Raw genomic sequence first — 20,843 nt, forward strand, 5'->3', positions numbered from 1 at the left:
CAAGTTGCTATTACCTCCATGCAGATTTGCTGACAGCACAAATGGATAGGCCTTCATCCAGCTCATTACAGCAATAGTTTCTGGTTGGGTAGGATCTGTGATCTGAATGAACTGATCTGGGAAATTTCGGTTCAGGTCAAAGTTGTTGCTGTTGTTTCTGCCGACTACACTTATTGAATCTCCTGTATGATAAAAGATTCAAATTTAAGCCATGTTTCATTTATATTTTAATCCAATACATACTACTTCAGCTATCTTAACTCAAAGGTAAATGTGCACACATCAGGCTTCACTATGATCAAACACACTATGATTGAAACCGCATAGGACCCTGTGGGTCCTTCCCAGGTTAAAAAAGCCCCTCTGTATCCTGTATTTCTTGTTGGTAGAGAAAAGGCTTTAGTCTCCTAGGCCTTCCCTGAGTTCCAAAGAGCAGGCATAAGCAGTTACTAATTAGGGAAGTGAGGAAATTCAGAAGTAAATGAAAAGCAGTTAAGCAAGAAAAGTAATGACAACAATTCAGGATTAAAAACAAGAGTCCTAGTTCTTACTCAAGGGATATACATAACAATCTAACATGTACCCTTGAGTTGTTCTGCAGGATGTAAGACCCCGACCCAGTAGGGGAAGGTGACTATGTGCTGAGCACAAGCATGTAGACCCCAGACTGGTTGGAACCAGAAGCCTGATGATTAAGATTCCCGAAACATCACCCTGTTACCTCCACACCACCAATCAATCAGAAGAAAGTCATGCACCCTGTACCCTCACCCCAAATGTTGCCTTTAAAAATCCTTCCCTGAAAGCCATTGAGAAGTTCGGGTCTTTTGAGCATGAGCTGCCCATTCTCCTTGTTTAGTGCCTGCAGATAAATCCTGTACTTTCCTTCACCACAACCTCATATCAGTAAATTGGCTTTGCTCTGCAGCAGGTGAGAGGATCCAAGTTCAGTTGGGTAACGTGATTAAAACACACATCGTTTTTACATTGTACATTAAAAAAAATGTATCTCTTCTAGATCTTTTGAATAGAAAGGTAAAACCATTATCCTTTCATTTCTGCCTCTAGTCATACTTTGAGGGGAAAAACTCCAATCATACGATTTATATTAAAATATTGCTCATCTGTCAATAACCCACATACAGTGACGTGATCACAATGTTGAGTGGGCATGACTGGCATGAGGGGGACTCTATTGTACTGGTATACAGGTCACTAAAACAATGTAAATAAACAGACCAGATGAAAAGAAAAAAGTTGCAGTATGCTTACATTAAAGTGATAACAAAAAGGTAAAGTTAGTCAAGAACATAGTTGGAAGGGAGGAGGAGAAAGGGTTCAACTTAAGCTTATTCCATTTTACTATGGGATGAGAGCCCTATTATTGTCATTATAATGAGAAAATGAATGCAAGTGAATGAAGAAAACCTACTAGAGGGCTCACTAGTAGTAAGTAGTTCCATCTTTCAGAAAGGTCTCAAGGGAGGAATGTGGAAGGGATTTGTGAGGTTGACAGAGAATAAGGTCCTTAGGGAAAGAATCTAAATAATATATATAAGGATTAACCTGGTCATTCACTAATCGATTCTCTCAGTGTTCAGTCAGTGAGAGTAATAAACCACGTGGCTGCATATTCATATTGTGGTATCTTTTCTACTCACTGGTATCACTGCCTGGAAGGAATCACAGGTTGGGAAAAGATGGATTCTCACTTTCCTAGTGTTCTGCATAATGTGGCCCATATAAGAAAGTTGCTCTCCCTGCCCTTACTATAATGCCCTAGGAAAGATGGGCTAGCCCAGAGGAGGCAGAGGAATGGGAAGTCAATAACTTAGCAGGTTTAGATTATACATGCATGGGGAGTAGAAATGGCAGTCAAAACAGAGTCACTGGCTTAAAAAATATTTGGTTTGAGTTTTCACTTATGAGATAAAGTTCCCAATACAATAATTTAACAAAAATTACTGTTAAAATGGAACAATTTGTAAAAATCTTACATTATTTTAGTAAATAACAGCCATTACCAAAGTAGAGAACTTCATTAAATATAAACTTGACAACATAATTTTTGAATGAACTAGCCTATCTTACAAGAATACAAAAGATAGAACCAATGATAAATTATAAGAATAAAAATAGGAAGAAATTTCAGGGAAACAACCAGTTCAAATTCTTTTCTATCCCCAAATAATTATGCCATATAATAATCAAAAAGGTTAAGCACTAATAGACAGCTATTCTTTACCTTCCTGGGCCTTTTCATACCCATCAGGATTCATGGATGGCATAAGGTGAATTCTAGTGTTAAGAACCAAATCTGTTACATCGGGATCTGTTCCAAAGTTCTTACAAAGGTATTCAATGAGGTTCAGTAACAGTTCTCTTCCAACCACTTCATTTCCATGCATATTTCCAATGTACTTAAATTCTGGTTCACCTGAAAATAAAGTAATTACATGAAAGACGTTTTTTCCTCTTCATTAATCCTAGACTCTCTCTACTTTTTCCCCAACACATACAAAGACCCTGAACCAAAGATTTAAGATATATTTTGGCAAAAGAAACAGGAAAAAGCATCGTATAAAGCAGTCCTTACTAATATATACGTCTGAGCAAGCTCAAAGCATATATACGTATGTGTGTGTATATATATATATATATACATACATACATATATATGCCATATTATATGAAAATAAAAGTACTATTAGCAGAAAGAATCTAATTATGCAGTATGTTAAACTTTGTGCATAATATGGATTAGCAAATGGATTTTCTTCTTTTCTAGGAAAAAATTGGTTACGTTTTCTTTGATCCAGTTATACATACAATAGGTGACCTTTCTAGATGAAGCAAAGCAATATAGCACACAGCTCTGAGAAGCAATCTGAAATTATGTGTGAAACTACACCAATTACCTGGTTCATGGACACCTGGATTATCAGATATCTCCATTACATAAAGTTCTCTTGACTCTACCGATTTTCCCAATGAATAAAGCCGGGTGATGTTAGGATATTCATTGGCAAACCTTCTCAAGAAGATTTCCATATCAGGGAAGTGGTGGTGGTGAAAGTCCTGTGGCTGAACTGGCTGGTGGGAGGACTGTGTTCCAAGAGGACTATTAGATATAGCAACTGTGCTAGCAGTTACTACAACCTCAGTTGTGTCAGGGACTACTGAAGCCACAGTTGGCCGAAGGGGAAAATTCACCTTTGTGGCTGGTCCTTCTTTCACTATTATGTTATTAACAGTCAGTGGCATATACCTGAAAAGAAAAGTTTGAAAAAGTAGATGGCTTGGAGTTAAATTGAAACAGACAATGCTTTAACATTATAAAAGTACAATAGCCTTTTCATACTCTTGCCCTTAGGCTATCGAAAGTCATATCAAATAAAGATAAATGTGTAAATTCAAGACTTTTAGCGTATTATCTCACAAAGAATTCCAGATTAAGTCTTTAAAGAATTATTTATCTTACCATCCTTTCATTCCACACATTAGAATGCTTATAAAAAATTACATTCAAAGGAGAGAATACGATGAAGGTCGTTAATCCATTGTAACCATTGCTACAATACTCAAAGTAGGGATAAATGATCCAATTCTTTGCAGTGCCTTATCAGACTGACATTCCAACTACTTTACCAAATGGGAAAGTTCAAAATTAAAGGTAATTTATTTGCTAAAGGTAAATCCTTAGCAAAATGAGCTTCCAGAAATGTTTCCAGAGGAGGTGGGGAACCACTCATGTCATGTATTAGAAAGCTGATGGTGAGACAGCTCTTCAAAATGTCTTTCATAGAGCCCTGAGTTTCTTCTACCTTGGTATTCAATTAGCCTTGCGGCAATGCTTTACACAGCTGACCATCAAGCTTTTTTTTTTTTTTTAATTCTATTTATTTATTTATGGCTGTGTTGGGTCTTCATTTCTGTGTGAGGGCTTTCTGTAGTTGCGGCAAGTGGGGGCCACTCTTCATCGCGGTGCGCAGGCCTCTCACTACCGCGGCCTCTCTTGTTGCGGAGCACAGGCTCCAGACGTGCAGGCTCAGCAATTGTGGCTCACGGGCCTAGTTGCTCCGCGGCATGTGGGATCTTCCCAGACCAGGGCTCGAACCTGTGACCCCTGCATTGGCAGGCAGTTTCTCAACCACTGTGCCACCAGGGAAGCCCCATCAAGCTTTTAAAACTGTCCTTCCTCCCAATTTTACAACGATGCTTCATATCCAGTTGTATTGTTAATGTGACAAAAGATCCACCATAGTATTTTCTCATAAAGGGGGAAAAAAACCAGAAAACAAGGAAAAATAAAAGCCAGATACAGTAAATAAGATCTCCAAGAGTATACTTCTCTTCTTAGATATAAACGGAAACTTGACATTTTAAGAGTCTAGTTTAAATTCTTACCCAGTTAAAACTGCTGTAATGTTATAAGTTCCAGGAACAAGTAATCGGTGGAAATCACCAAATCTTCCTGTTGTGATATTATGATTAATACCAGCTACTGAGATGGTTGCATTCTCTAAGCCAGCTCCTGTTACTGAATCTTTAACAAATCCTTTAACTCCAATGTGGACCTAAAAAAACAGGAATCAAAGTAGACTGCTCAGAGACAATCAGTTTGGAAGGCAAGAGAAAATAACCTCTCTGCACTGATGCTAGAATTTTTAAAAAATAAGGTTACTCCTCTAGCTCCCTGAAATATTTTTCAATCCCTCCAAGTTAAAATAAAATATAGACCAAAAAAATTAAATCCTTAAACTTAAGTCATCTGAAATCTAGACTGGTAAAATGCTTTTGAAATTCCTTCTCCTCAAAGTCAGACTTCTGCTTTTATCAACAAGATATAAGTAATCATTTCTGATATATCCAATAGTATATTAGTCTGCCTGATATTTAAATTAAACTTATATCCATGGTTCATATAATGGTAAAGGTTCTCTAGCAAATATGATCGAATGGCATTGTAAGAATCTGGTACTACAAATTTTGCTAATTATTTCAGGTTGTAAAAGTGTTGTAAGACAGTCAAAAGAAGCCCTCCAGAGGAAAAGAGCTGGGGGGAAGGATAACAGAGGCATGGCTAGAATATGTTCTAACAGATTCTAATATAATCATTTCTAAATATAATCTACAATCTTAAATAATAAAAACAAAAATAAAGGGTATCTAGAATAAACTGTTGTTCATATACACAAATTTCTCCCTTATTTAATCAATTATTACCATACGCCAACCTTCCATTCAGCTTTTACCTTTTCAATCAATGTGATCAAAGACTCACGATTGTTCTCCCATTCTTGTTGAAGCTGCGAAGCTGGTGGGTACTTGCAACAAGACAGTTCTAATGTGATTTCAAAACAGTTGGCCCATAGATAATTGTAATCTTGCATGCCACCTGAAACATGAAGGAAAAAATAAGTTTATTCTCAGAATTCTACTCTCAAAAAGACCATAGAAACTAAATCAGTCATCTCTGCATGTATAAATTCTCTTTTCATTAAATTGTTTGAAATTGGAGAAGGCTCTTGAATTATAGAGGACACTAACAAGGAAGGCGAAAGGAATACACCTTGGAAAGGAATATACATAAAGGAAATACATTTGACTGATAGGATAAACAGTTATAAAGAGCATGAATATAATAGTTAATAACAATGGCAATAATGATAACCACTCTACATTTGAGTGTTTACTACATGCCAGCTCTGTTCTATGACCTTTATGTGTATTAACATTTAATCTTTACAAAAACTTTTTGAGGTAGGTATTGCTATTTCACCCATTTTACAGATGTGAGAAGTAAGGCACAGAGAGGTGAAGTTTTTTGACAAAATGAACGTGAAGAATACTCATGATCTTAAAGTTATAAAGGGTATTCACACCAAAGCATTATTAAGGGCTTACTATTCTAACTGTACTCCCTGTATCACAAAGGTGACAAGAAGGGTCTGGATCAAAATGGTAGAGTAGAAAGATCCTGAGCTCAACTCCTCACATAGGCACACTAAAATTACAACTACTTACAGAACAACTACCTCTGAAACAGCCTGACGAATAACAGAAAAGATTTTCCACAGCTAAAGATATAAGGAAGGAGCCACAACAAAATGGGGCGGGTGGGTGGAGATGCAGTCTAGTCAGGGCCCACACCCCTGGTGCAACGACGCACAAGCAGGAGGAATATCACAACTGTGACAGTCATCCCTGAGGAGCATGGAGTCCAAGACCAACATTGAGCTCCCTAGCCCAGGGTCCTGAATTAGGAAGACAAGCCTCCAAAATGTCTGGCTTAAAAGCCAGTGGGGCTTATGTTCAGGAGTACCAGAGAGCTGTAGGAAACCAAGACTCTGCTCATAAGGGTGCATGCAAAAATACACTCGCTCCAAGTCCCAGCACAGCGGCAACAGTTTGAAAGGCACCTGAATCAGACACACTTGCTGATATTGGATAGCCTCCAGGAGAGGCAGGAGGCAGCTGGGACTCCCCCTGGGGACTGAGATGCTGGCAGCAGCCATTTTTGTGATCTCATTCTATCATGCTGACACCAGCACTGACAGGCATCATTCTGGAATCCTCTTTCGAGCCTATTAGAGCCAGAGGCCTGCCTCACCCACTAGCATGCCCACAGTGGTCAAACAATGCTGAGCATCACAGTCAGTCATGCTGGGGCCTGCCCTGACCATCAATGTGCCCAAGCAGTTGGCCCTGCCACAACAGAAAGGCACAAGCAGCCGTCACAGGGAACACCCCTGAAGTGTCTGCCCAGAGGGGGGAGCAAGCTGCTCAGCCCATAGGACATCTCCAACATAAAGTCACTTCTCGGGCTTCCCTGGTGGCGCAGTGGTTGAGAATCTGCCTGCTAATGCAGGGGACACGGGTTCGAGCCCTGGTCTGGGAAGATCCCACATGCCATGGAGCAGCTGGGCCCGTGAGCCACAACTACTGAGCCTGCGCGTCTGGAGCCTGTGCCCCGCAACGGGAGGGGCCGCGATAGTGAAAGGCCCGCGCACCGCGATGAAGAGCGGTCCCCGCACCGTGATGAAGAGTGGCCCCCACTTGCCGTAACCAGAGAAAGCCCTCGCACGAACCGAAGACCCAACACAGCCAAAAATAAATAAATAAATAAATAAAGTAGCTATAAAAAAAAAAAAAATTAAAGTCACTTCTCCAAGATCAGAAGACATAACAGACCTATTTAATACAAAGAAAATCAACACAGAAAATTAGGCAAAATGAAGAGACAGAGGAATGTGCTCCAAATGAAACAATAAGACAAAACCTCAGAACAAGACCTAAATGAAATGGAGATAAGCAACCTACCTGATAAAGAGTTAAAGGTAATGATCATAAAGATGCTCACTGAACACAGGAGAAGAATGGATGAACACAGTGAAAACTTCAACAAAGAGTTAGAAAATATAAAACAGACCAATTAGGGCTAAAGAATACAGTAACTAAAATGAAAAATAGGACTTCCCTGGTGGTGCAGTGGTTAAGAATCTGCCTGCCAATGCAGGGGACATGGGTTCGATCCCTGGTCCGGGAAGATCTCACATGCCGAGAAGCAACTAAGCCTGTGCTCCACAACTACTGAGCCTGTGCTCTAGAGCTTGCATGCTGCAACTACTGAGCTGCGTGCTGCAACTACTGAAGCCCGTGCACCTAGAGCCTGTGCTCTGCAACAAAAGAAGCAACCGCAATGAGAAGCCTGTGCACCGCAACGAAGAGTAGTCCCCACTCGCCACAACTAGAGGAAGCCCGCGTGCAGCAACGAAGACCCAATGCAGCCAAAAATAAATAAAATTTAAAATAAATAAATAAATAAGTAAATAGAAAGGGACACATGAATTTTTTTAAAAAAATAAAAATAAAATGAAAGATACACTAGAGGGAATGAACAGTAGATTTGATGATACAGAATAATGTACCAGTGATCTAGAAGACAGAGTAGTAAAAATTACCCAAGCTGAACAGGAAAAAAAAAATGAGGATAGTTTAAGTGACTTCTGGGACAACATCAAGCATATTAACATTTGCGTTATAGGGTCCCAGAAAGAGAAGAAAGATAAAAAAGAGAAGAGAACTTATTTGAAGAAATAGTAGCTGAAAACTTCCCTAACCCGTGGAACGAAACAGACATCCAGTTCCAGGAAGCACAGAGAGTCCCAAACAAGATGAACACAAAGAGGTACACACCAAGACACATATTTAAAATGTCAAAAATTAAATATAAAGAGACTAATAAAGGTATCAAGAGAAAAACAACTAGTTACATTTAAGGAAACTCCCATAAGACTATCAGCTAACTTTTCAGCAGAAGCTTAGCAGGCCACAAGGGAATGGCATGATATACTCAAAGTGCTGAAAAAAAAAAATACAACCAAGAATACTCTACGCAGCAAGATTATCATTCAGAATTGAAGGAGAGATAAAGAGTTTGACAGACAAACAAAAGCTAAAGGAGTCCATCACCAATAAACCAGCCCTTCAAGAAATGTTAAAGGGACTTCTCCAAGCAGAAAAGGCCACAACTAGAAGTAAGAAAATGAATAAAGAAAAAATCTCAATGGCAAAGACAAACATATAGTAAAAGGTAGTGGATCAACCACTTATAACTCTAGTAGAAAGGTTAAAAGACAAAAGTAGTAAAATCATCTATATCTACAATAAATAGTTAAGGGATACACAAAATAAAAAGATATAAAATATGCATCAAAACATAAAACATGGTGTAGGGGTGGGGGAGTAAAAATGTAGGGCTTTTATTTTTTTATTTATTTTATTTATTTTATTTTTTTATATACTTATTTATTTATTTATTTATTTTTGGCTGTGTTGGGTCTTCGTTTATGTGCGTGGGCTTTCTCCAGTTGCGGCGAGTGGGGGCCACTCTTCATCACGGTGAGCGGGCCTCTCACTGTTGCGGCCTCTCTTGTTGCGGAGCACAGGCTCCAGATGCGCAAGGCTCAGCAATTGTGGCTCACGGGTCCAGCCACTCCGCGGCATGTGGGATCTTCCCAGACCAGGGCTCGAACCCGTGTCCCCTGCACTGGCAGGCGGACTCCCAACCACTGCGCCACGATGGAAGCCCTGTAGGGCTTTTAGAATCCCTTCAAACTTAAGAGATCATCATAAAATAGACAGCTATATACAAAGGTCATTATACATGAACCTCAAGGTAACCACAAACCAAAAACTGTTAAGAGATACACAAAAAATAAAGAGAAAGGAATCCAAACATAACACTAAAAATAGTCATCAAATCACAAGGGAAGAGAGACAAGAGAAGGAAGGAACAAAGAACAACTACAAAAAAACCCAGAAAAACAATTAACAAAATGGCAATAAGTATATACCTATCAATTATTACTTTAAATGTAAATGGACTAAATGCTCCAATCAAAAGACACAGGATGGGGCTTCCCTGGTGGCGCAGTGGTTGAGAATCTGCCTGCTAATGCAGGGGACACGGGTTCGAGCCCTGGTCTGGGAAGATCCCACATGCCACGGAGCAGCTGGGCCCGTGAGCCACAATTGCTGAGCCTGCGCGTCTGGAGCCTGTGCCCCGTGACGGGAGGGGCCGCGATAGAGAAAGGCCCGCGCACCGCGATGAAGAGCGGTCCCCGCACCGCGATGAAGAGTGGCCCCCGCTTGCCGCAACTGGAGAAAGCCCTCGCACGAACCGAAGACCCAACACAGCCAAAAATAAATAAATAAATAAATAAATAAATAAGAAAATCCTTTAAAAAAAAAAAAAAAAAAAGACACAGGATGGCTGAATGGATAAAAACATAAGACCCATATAAGAGACTCACTTCAAATCTAAAGACACACACAGGCTGAAAGTAAAGAGATGGAGATTCCACTCAAATGGAAATGAAAAGAAAGCTGAGGTAGGAATACTTATATCAGACAAAATAAACTTTACAACAAAGACTGTAACAAGAGACAAAAACGGGAATGTCATAATGATAAAGGGATCAAGCCAACAAGAGCACATAACACTTGTATATATCTGTATGTCCGACACAGGAGAACTTAAATACATATAGATAGCAAATATTAACAGACATACAAAGAGAAAGACAGAACACCATAGTAGTAGGGAACTTTAACATATTTTCATAAATAGATAGATCATCCAAACAGAAAAATCAATAAGGAAATACTGGCCTTAAACAACACATCAGACCAGTTTGACTGAATAAATATACACAGAATAGTCCATCCAAAAACAGCAGAATATACATTCTTTTCAAGTGCACATAGAACATTCTCCAAAATAGATGACATGCTAGGCCACAAAACAAGTCTCAATAAATTTAAGAAAACTGAAATCATATTAAGCATTTTTTTCTGATCACAATAATTAGAAATCAGTTACAATAAGAAAAATGGGAAAAACACAACCATGTGGAGGCTAAACAACATGCAACTAAACAACCAATGGGTCAATGAAGAAATCAAAGAGGAAATAAATAAATACCTTGACACAAATAAAAAAGAGATGGCCCAAATAAATAAAATCAGAAATGAAAGAGAAGTTACAACCGCCACCACAGAAATACAAAGGATCATAAGAGATTACCATGAAAAATTCTATGCCAACAAACTGGACAACCTAGCAGAAATGGATAAATTCCTAGAAACATACAATCTTCCAAGACTGAATCAGGAAGAAATAGAAAATATGAACAGACTGATTACCAATAATAAAATTGAATCAGTAATCAAAAAACTCCCAACAAACAAAAGTCCAGGGCCAGACAGCTTCACAGCTGAATTCTACCAAACATTTAAAAAAGAGTTAATACTTATCCTCCTCACACTATTCCAAAAAGTTGAAGAGGAAGAATCACTACCAAATTTGTTCTACAAGGCCAGCATTACCCTGGTACCAAAACCAGACAAAGACACTACAGAAAAAGAATATATTCCTGATGTACACAGATGCAAAAATCTTCATTTCTTACAACAGATGAACCTACATCAACACATCATTACTACCCAAAGTCCATAGTTTACATTAGGGTTCATTCTCGGTGTTGTATATGCTATGAGTTTTGACAAATGTATAATGACATGTTTCCCCATTACAGTATCATACACAGTGGTTTCACTGCCCTAAAAATCCTCTATGCTCCACCTATTCATCCCGTCCTCCTCCCTAACCCCTGGCAACCACTGATCTTTTTACTATCTCCATATCGCTTTGCCTCTTCCAGAGTGTCATATAGTTGGAATCATATAGTACGTAGCCTTTCCAGATTGGTTTCTTTCATTTAGTAATAGGTATTCAAGGTTGCTCTGCGTCTATTTTTTTTTTTTTTTTTTTTTGGCTGTGCAGCTTGCGGGATCTTAGCTCCCTGACCAGTGATCGAAACTGGGCCCCCTGCAGTGGAAGTGTGGAGTCCTAACCACTGGACTGCCAGGGAATTCCCTCCTCCATGTCTTTTCATGGCTTGATAGCTCATTTCCTTTTAGTGCTGAATAATATGCCTTTGTCTGGATGTACCACAGTTTATTTTACCCATTCACCTACTGAAGAATATCTTGGTTGCTTCCAAGTTTTGACAATTATGAATAAAGTTTACTATAAACATCTATGTGCAGGTTTTTGTGAGAACATAAGTTTTCAACTCCTTTGGTTAAATACCAAGGAGAAAAACTGCTGGGTTGTATGATTAGAGTATGTTTAGTTTTGTAAGAAACCACCAGACTATCTTCCAAAATGGCTGTACCATTTTGCATTCCCACCAATAATGAATGAGAGTTCCTGTTGTTCTACATCTTCACAAGCATTTGCTGTTGTCAGGGTTCTGGATTTTGGCCTTTCTGATAGGTGTGTAGTGGTAACTTGTTTTAATTTGCATTTCCCTGATGACATATGACGTGGAGCATATTTTCATGTTTATTTGCCATCTGTCTATCTTTGTTGGTGAGATGTCTGTTAAGGTCTTCGGCCCATTTTTTAATGCAGTTGTTGTTTTCTTAGTATTGAGTCTTAAGAGTTTTTTATATATTTTGGATAACAGTCCTTTATCAGATGTGATTGCCTTCTTTTTTAGGCTGAATAATATTCCTTTGTATGTATATACCAAATTTTCTTTATCCATTCATCTGTCAATGAATATTTAGGTTGCTTCTTGGCAATTGTGACTAACACTGCAATGAACATGGGTGTACAAATATCTTTTCAAGATCCTGTTTTCAATTCTGTTGTACTTACACCCAGAAGTGGGTTTGTTGAATCATATGGTAATTCTATTTTTAACTTTTTGAGGAAGCTCCATACTGTTTTCCATAGCAACTGCACTATTTTATATTCCTACCAACTGTGCAAAGTTGTGCAACTGCACTATTTTATATTCCTACCAACTGTGCAAACTCCACATCCCCATCAACACCTGCTATTTTGGTATTTTTGATAGTGGTCATCCTAAGAGGTATTAGGTGATATCTCATTGTGGTTTTGATTTGCTTTTCCCTGATCATTAATGATATTAAGCATCTTTTCATACGTCTGTTGGCTGTTTATATGTTTTTTGAAGAAACGTCTATTCAAGTCCTTTGTCCATTTGTTAATCAGATTACTTGTTTTTTGTTGAGTTGTAGGAGTTCTTTATATATTCTGAATATTAACCCCTTATGGGGTTAATATTTGGTTTGATATATGGTATGCAAATATTTTCAGTAGGCTGCCTTTTCACTCTGTTGATTGTCTCCCTTGCTGCACAGAACATTGGAGGGTTTTGAGCAGAGGTGTGATATAATCTGAACAGCCTTTTTAAAAGATCATTCTGACTGCTGAGTGAAAAATGACTATAGGGAAACAAAAAGGAAAGCAGGAAGATGAATTAGAAGAGAATGATGGATTTGACTAGGTTGCTGGTAATGGAGATAAAGCAGAGAGATTTGGATGTAGAAAGGACTTGTTTAAAAGGAATCAAGGATGGTGTCTAGATTTTTGGCTTGAGAAACTAGGGAGACAGTGTTATTAGTGTCATTAACTGAGAGGATGAAGGAGAACAAAGGAAACAGATATGGCATGCCTAAGGCTCTGTCTTTGATCCTCTTCTCTTTCTTCACTTATGCCCTTGGTGTCTCATGCAGCCCCATGGGGTTTAAATATTATCTATCGGCTGACAACTCTCAAATTTCTATGTCCAGCCTACACCTCTTTCCCAGAATCCAGACTTGTCCATCCAACTGCCTACTCAATATCTCTACTTGGATATCACAAACCTAACATATTCTCATCTTCCCTAAACCAGTCTCTCCCATGATGGTCAATGGCACTAGAAGAATTTAGTTGCTCAGGCCCAAAGCCCTGGAGTCACATCCCACATCTAAAGCATCAGGAAATCGTGCTAGTTCTAACTTCAAAATATATCCAGAATCCCAAGATTTCTCCTCACCTCTACTGCTGCTGCCCTAATACAAGCCACAATCGTTTCTCCACCTGGATTTCTGCAATCACTCTTAATAGGTCTCCCTGTTCCTGCCCTAGCCGTTCTATGTTCTTTTCTCAACAGAGGTGCCAGAGAAATTCCGCTAAAATGTAAGTCAGATGTTATTCCCCTATACAATGACTCTCTATTTCACTCAGACTAAGAGCCAAAGCCTAAGCCTCTGCATGATTTGTCCACTACCACTCCCCTTCCCTCTCTAACCTCCTTTTATACTCTCCCCATCACTGGCTGTGCACCAGCCACACTGGCTTCCCCGCTGTTCACTGGATACACTAGGTACCTCCTGACTTTGGGTCTTTGTTCTAGCTGTTTCCTTTGCCTGGTATGCTCTTCCCCCAGATATCTCTACTTGACTAACTCCCTCCCCTCACCTTCAGCTCTTTGCTCCAATTTCAACTTGACAATTAGGCTCACCTTGATCTCCCCACTTAAAGTTGCTGCTTACTTCTCCCCATCGCTGTCCCCAAGCCCATCTCACCAGCACTCTCACCCTTTTCTACTTTTTTCTTTTTTTTCTACAGTACCTAACAATTTACCTATTATGTTCCTTATTTAGTGCCTGTTCCTCCTTGCTAGATTATAAGCAACACAAGGGCAGAATACCTGTTATGCCCATTGATGGATATTCCAAGCACAAGAACAGTACCAGGCACATCGTATTCCTTCAGTAAATATTTGTTGAAGGAATGAAAGTAAGTAGGCTAGGTCAGTGGGAGATTAAGACTTCTGTTTTGAATGCGTTAAATTTGAGATTCCCATTGACCATCCATGTGGAGATGTCAAATAGACTTTAATCTTCGTAAAATATATGTGGAGGTCTACCACTACCACAAGCCCAGTAACTTTGTCTTAACCTTTTTTCTTAGAAGGCAAGCTATCCATCTTTTGGTTTTCTCTTATCTTCCAGCATCTTGGCACTTACTTTGGGTCTGGAAGAAAAATGGTGAGATGCTGATTTTCACATCCCTACCAGTCATATTTAGTCATTAAGTGACGTAAGTCACCTTCAGTCATTGTTGACCTCTGATCATCTTTGGTAACTCTGACTCACATGTACACATACATATGTTATTCATTGTATATCATATTTATTAATCTCCAATATTTACTACTGTATTGGTCACAGTACAATGGTCATTTTAAGTCATTAAACTAAGATTATAGGGATTTATAAATAGGAGACATATTTCCATTCAGAGTTTAGAGTCTTGGTGAGGAAAAGAAACACAGAACACATACAAATAATTTCAGAGCAATACAAATGTGAACTAATCTATTTTTCTGCATATGTAAAACTTAATAGAAAAAAAATCTTCCCGTCTAAGGAAAAAAAAAATTAATAGCTGAATTAAATTGCAAACACGGTCAACTCACGCTTTAATTATGCCAGAATGCAGTGAAGTAGACTACTTATAATACTATAATCACCAGGCTTGAGTCCTAGCATTCTTTTGTCTACCCCTTGATTGTGTTACTTCAGCAGTAATTTAAGAAATACTAGCTAACAGCAACAAGAAGACAAAGCTTACAGTCATATTTTAGAGTGTTATCTAATCATCTTTTTAGATGTAACTTTAATAGGACTGTAACTATCCAGCTCCAATCAATAACACGTACAAACATATGCCCAGGGTAAGGGTGGGGAGGAAGGACAGAAATCTTTTAAAAATAAGACCTAGTTCTCAGAGAAGAAACTACATTCAGTGGCCTCTGGTCCTACAGATCACATTTTATATAAATAGCGATTTTGTAACACATAACTCTACGAACAATCTAAAACTAAAGGTCTGATTCATGATGACAAATCTCTTTTTGTAGATTCTATAGATTTGGGGAAATATTACAGTGAATAGTGTACCTAATTGTAACACATCTTCACAGAATTAATATTAACTTTACCATGTGGAACCTAGTGGAGATATATAATAGAATATTAATGAAATCTTGATATATGTTCCCCAAATTTTCCTTTGATAAGACACTACCCAACAGAAAGTCATGTAAAATGATGTTGGAAATAAAAGGATGACTGTGTAAAAACAATACAAAATGTCTTTCCAATACTTCAGCAATAATCAGAAAATGTAACAGAAGAAAGATGCCAGCAACAAAACCCACAACATGTATAGGATTAAATGTAATAAAATGCATAATATAAATCAACGTTATAAAATTTTACTAAGGGATGTAAATTTCATGCTTCCAGATAGGAGGCTTATAACAATATCAAATTTCCCCGAAATTAATTTACAAGCATCATGCAGAAAAACAGATATTTATTGGAACTGGACAAAATGATCTGGAATTTGGAAAAATAAATGGGTGAGAATATCCAAGAAAACATTAAAAAATCAAAATGATAATAGAGACTTGCATTGCCAGATATTACAATGTATTATAAAACCATATTTACTAAAGCAGTGCAATTAAGATGTCAAAATAAATAAACCAGCAGAACAAAATAGAAAGCACAATAACAGAAACGAAAGCATTTGGGATATAATTAAAGACATTTAAAACCAACGGGGAGGGCTTCCCTGGTGGTGCAGTGGTTAAGAATCTGCCTGCCAATGCAGGGGACACGGGTTCAAGCCCTGGTCCAGGAGGATCCCACATGCCATGGAGCAACTAAGCCCATGTGCCACAACTACTGAAGCCCGCACGCCTGGAGCCTGTGCTCTGCAACAAGAGAGACCACCGCAATGAGAATCCTGTGTACCGCAACAAAGAGTATCCCGCGCTCGCCCCAAAGAGAGAAGGCCTGCACGCAGCAAGGAAGACCCAATGCAGCCAAAAATAAATAAAATAAATAAAATTAAAAAAAAAAAAACCAACGGGGAAAGAATTAGTAACTGTTACATGGATAACTGGTTAACTGTGTGACAAAAGTATAGGTGAGATTTACCTCAGATCATACCAAATAAAGGCTTAAGTCCACATGGAACATGATGTAAAAATGTAGCCATAAACAAAATCAGAAGCCAACTAGTATTTTTATACTCTCAGGATGAGGAAAGCCTTTCTAAGTATGACAGCAAAGTAGTATAAAGCCATAAATGATAGATTTAACTACCTAAAAACTGTAAACTATCTGTTGATCAAAAAACTGCCTTAGGGCTTCCCTGGTGGCGCAGTGGTTAAGAATCTGCCTGCCAATGCAGGGGACACGGGTTTGAGCCCTGGTCTGGGAAGATCCCACATGCCACGGAGCAACTAAGCCCGTGAGCCACAACTACTGAGCCTGCGCGTCTGGAGCCTGTGCTGCGCAACAAGAGAGGCCGCGACAGTGAGAGGCCCGCGCACCACGATGAAGAGTGGCCCCCACTCGCCGCAACTGGAGAAAGCCCTCGCACAGAAACGAAGACCCAACACAGTCAAAAATAAATAAATTAATTAATTAAAAAAAAAAAAACCGCCTTAAAAAGGTAAAAAAAAAGACTGAAAAAAAACCCCAGATAAAAATAAAGGCATATAGAATATTGCTGGGTAACAATTTAGCAATATGTATATAAAATCTTTAAAATAGGCATGACCTTAACACAGAAATTCATTTTCCAGGAATTTATTTTAAGATAACAGCTACAGCGATAAGGACTATAGTGTTTAACTTGAAGGAGAATAAAACAGGGAACAACCTGAAGGTCCAAAAATGGTGGACCAGTTTAGTAAATATGATATAAAATGGGCTACTATGCAATAATTTAAAATGTTACAGACACACACTTATGGTCATGATATTGACCATGTAATAATAAAAAAGGTTATAAAACAGCATATATAAGATACATCTTTTTGTAGGATACTTTAAATTTTATTCTTCTTTGAAGCCTACAGAGTTTCTCAGTTCCCCTTTACCCAAGTATGAAGTAACTGATCCAAAACAACTTTGACAATCTCTCTGATCTACATGCTGCTTTACAGCTTTTTTTAAAACTTAGGTTTATTGTGGTATAATTTATACACTGTAATCCCTTTTAAATGTACAGTGCAATGTGTACAGTCATATAACCACTTCCACAATCAAGATACAGAACATTTGCATCACCCCAGAAAGTTCCCTCCCCTCTGCTCCCAGGCCCTGGGCAACCACTAATTTAATTTCTTTCCCTATATTTTTGCCTTCTCCAGAATTTCATATAAATGAAGTCATACAATGTATAGTCTTTTGTATCAGGCTTCTTGCACTTAGCCTAACACTTTTGATATTCATTCATATTGTTATATATACAAATTCTCCTTTTTATTATTATATAGTCCATTGTATGGATATAGTACAATTTGTTTATCCATTCACTATGTGGCAGGTATTTGACTTGGTTTCGGCTTTTGGCGATTATGAATAAAACTGTGCCTAAGTCTTAGTGTCAACATATTTTTTCATGTCTTTTGGGTAAATACCTAGGAGAAGCATGGTTGCATCATGTGGTAAGTGTAAATTTAACTTCATAAGAAACTGTCAAACTGTTTTCCAAAGTGGCTATACCATTTCACGCTCCCCCCATCAAGGTATGAATGTTCCAATTGCTCTGCAACCTTAACTAACAAGCTGCTCAAGCAACTGGTCAGCCTTTTTTAATTTTAAGCATCCTGGTGGGTGTATAGTGGTATCTCATTGTGGTTTCAATCTGTATTTCCCTGACAGCTAATGACAGTTGACACCCTATGATGTCTTTATTCATGATCTATTTTGGGAGACCTTGGAAGCCAGAGATTATGAGACTGCAGACAGGAGAGAGCTCAAAAAAGGGATTCTATGAAGTTTTTTATGAACTCCTGGGCTCAACTCTGAACTGCACATGTAAGGGTCTGACCCTAAACAACATACCAAAAGCATTGGGAATTGATCTACAGAACAGACCACTGACCAGGTCTCAGACTGCTCCCTCGGTGGTGCTCACATAGGACAGATCCGAACAGGCAGTGTAAAGGCTTTGAAAACTGAACTGACATTGGAATCACAGCCTACAAAAGGCGAGTCAAAACTCACAACGGAACAAGTCTGACAGTGGGTCATTCACTGTCAGAACAAATAAACAAAAAGTTACCATTTTTATAGGGTTTAAACAAGGCTCAGATTTTATAACCTAAGATTCAAAATGTTCAGAATATAATCCGAAATTATTTGACATTTAAAGAACTAGTCAAATGTCAACAACTTGCAAGGAAAAAATAATCAATACACACCAACCCCAAGATTACCCAGATGTTGGAATTATCAGACTAACCTTAAAGTAATTATTATAGCCATGCTTTAAGGAAGTAAGATTAAACATTCTTGAAATGAAATAAAAGAAACAAACAGAAGATGTACAAAAGAACAAAATAGAAAGTTCAGAAGTAAAAAATATAACCCCAAATTTTAAGTTTACTGGATGAGTTCAACAGAAGAATGGAAGTGACAAAGATAAAGAGGGTTAACTTGAAGATAAATAGAAATTACCTAATCTGAATACAGAGGAAAAAAAAAAAGAACCGAGTTTTAGGGACATACCAAAAAGTCTAATATTCTTGCCACTGGAGACTCAAAAGGAGAGGGAAAAGAGTGCTATGCTGAAAAAAAAAAGTGTTGAAGAAATAATGGCTGAAAACTTCCCAAATTTGGCAAAAGACATAAACTTGTATTTCAAAAAGCTCAGCAAATCTCAAATAGGATAAATTCAAAGAAATTCATGCCTAGATCCTTCATAGTCAAACTACTGAAATACAAAGACAAAGGAAAAAATCTTGAAAGTAGTCAGAGAAAAATGATACATTTATATAGGGAAACAATTTAAATGACTGTGAATTTCTCATCAGAAGCCATGAAGGCCAGAAGGCAATGGCACAAAACAATTTAAAAAAAAAAAGAAAAAGAATAGTCAACCCAGAACCTAGAGTTTTATATTCAGGGAAAATATCCTTCAGGAACAAAGGCAGAAATAGACATTCTCGGTGAAGGAAAGCAAAAATGATCCACCACAAGCAGACATGCTTTAAAAGAAATGTTAAAGAAAGTTCTTCAGGTAGAAGAGAAATGATAGCAGAGAAAAACTTGGAACTTCAGGAATGAAAAAAGTATGTGTATCAAAATATTTCAAAAATATGTATATCAGTATACATATTTCAAAAATATGTATATCAGTTGAAAGCAAAAATCATAACACTGGTGGGGGTTTTAAGGTACATATATAAAAAATGTACATATAATAAAACTGCCGCATAAAGTGGGGGAGGGTAAAGGGTGTGGTGGTAAGATGTGTACGTTCTTCTTGAGGTGGTAAAATACTACTTCTAGGTAGAACTGTCAAAAGTTAAGTATGTATATTGTAATTCCCAGAGCAACTACCAAAACAAACTTTACGAAGAGATATAGTTAAAATACTACAGTTAAAATGATATGATAAACATCCAAACAATACAACAGAAGGCAGGAAAGAGGAAACAATGGAATAAAAAACAGAGGGACAGACAGAAAAATAATAAAAAGGTAGACCTTAATTAAACCAAACACATCAACAATTATATTCAATATAAATGGTGCAAATGCACCAACTAAAAGAAATTGTCAAATTGAATTAAAAAACAAGTCCCAACCACAATATATGCTCACTTTAAATATAATGGTATAGTAAGTTAAAAGAATGGAAAAAATATACCATGCAAACACAAATCAAATATTAATATCATATAAAGTAGAATTCAGAGCAAGGAAAAGTGCCAGGTATAAAGAGGGATAGTACATAATGTTAAAAGAGTCAATTCACCAAGACAATATAACAATCCTAAATGTGGCACCTAACAAAAGAACTTCAAAACACATGAAACAAAAACTGATAGTACTAAAAGAAGAAATGAATAAATCCACAATTATAGTTGCAGACTTCAGTAGTCCTCTCTCAGTAATCAACAGAAAAAGTAGACAGAAAGTCAGCAAAGGCTAGATAAGAATCGAAAAACAGCATCACTTAACTAGATCTAAATGACATTTATAGTAGATCCTACCCAATCACAGCAGAATACACATTCTTTTCAAGTACATGTGGAATATTTACCAAGACAGGCCATATCCTGGGCCATAAAACAAAGATAAAAGATTTAAAAGAACTGAAATTATACAAAGTATGTTCTTTGACATGATGGAATTACATAGAAATCAATAACAGAAAGATGCACACAAAATATCCTTCTCTCAATGAAATCTCATAAAAATAAAGCACATTTCCTCTGAGTCTATAATAATGAGCCAGTCCCAGAAGGCAATTAGTGAGCCATGATATACACCTTAATCTACCTCTTTCGAAACTCACAGGAGTCAATCAATGTCAGAAGAGTAGCAAACTGGGCTTCCCTGGTGGCACAGTGGTTGAGAATCTGCCTGCCAATGCAGGG

At 37.8% G+C, this 20,843-nt stretch overlaps 1 protein-coding gene across 1 annotated transcript in view; it reads right to left on the minus strand.

The window, feature by feature from the left end:
* CPD (carboxypeptidase D) overlaps positions 1 to 20,843 on the minus strand; it is a 74,135-nt gene that overhangs the window by 36,512 nt on the left and 16,780 nt on the right. The window contains exons 3-7 of the mRNA XM_057535916.1: positions 5,256 to 5,398; positions 4,408 to 4,577; positions 2,919 to 3,268; positions 2,246 to 2,437; positions 15 to 182 (exon numbers count right to left, since the gene is read on the minus strand). Coding sequence (XP_057391899.1) covers positions 15 to 182; positions 2,246 to 2,437; positions 2,919 to 3,268; positions 4,408 to 4,577; positions 5,256 to 5,398 — 1,023 coding nt within the window. The remainder of the gene's footprint in view (positions 1 to 14; positions 183 to 2,245; positions 2,438 to 2,918; positions 3,269 to 4,407; positions 4,578 to 5,255; positions 5,399 to 20,843) is intronic.

This window comes from Balaenoptera acutorostrata, chromosome 20 (assembly GCF_949987535.1).
Source record: "Balaenoptera acutorostrata chromosome 20, mBalAcu1.1, whole genome shotgun sequence".
NCBI classification, from domain to species: Eukaryota; Metazoa; Chordata; class Mammalia; order Artiodactyla; family Balaenopteridae; genus Balaenoptera; species Balaenoptera acutorostrata.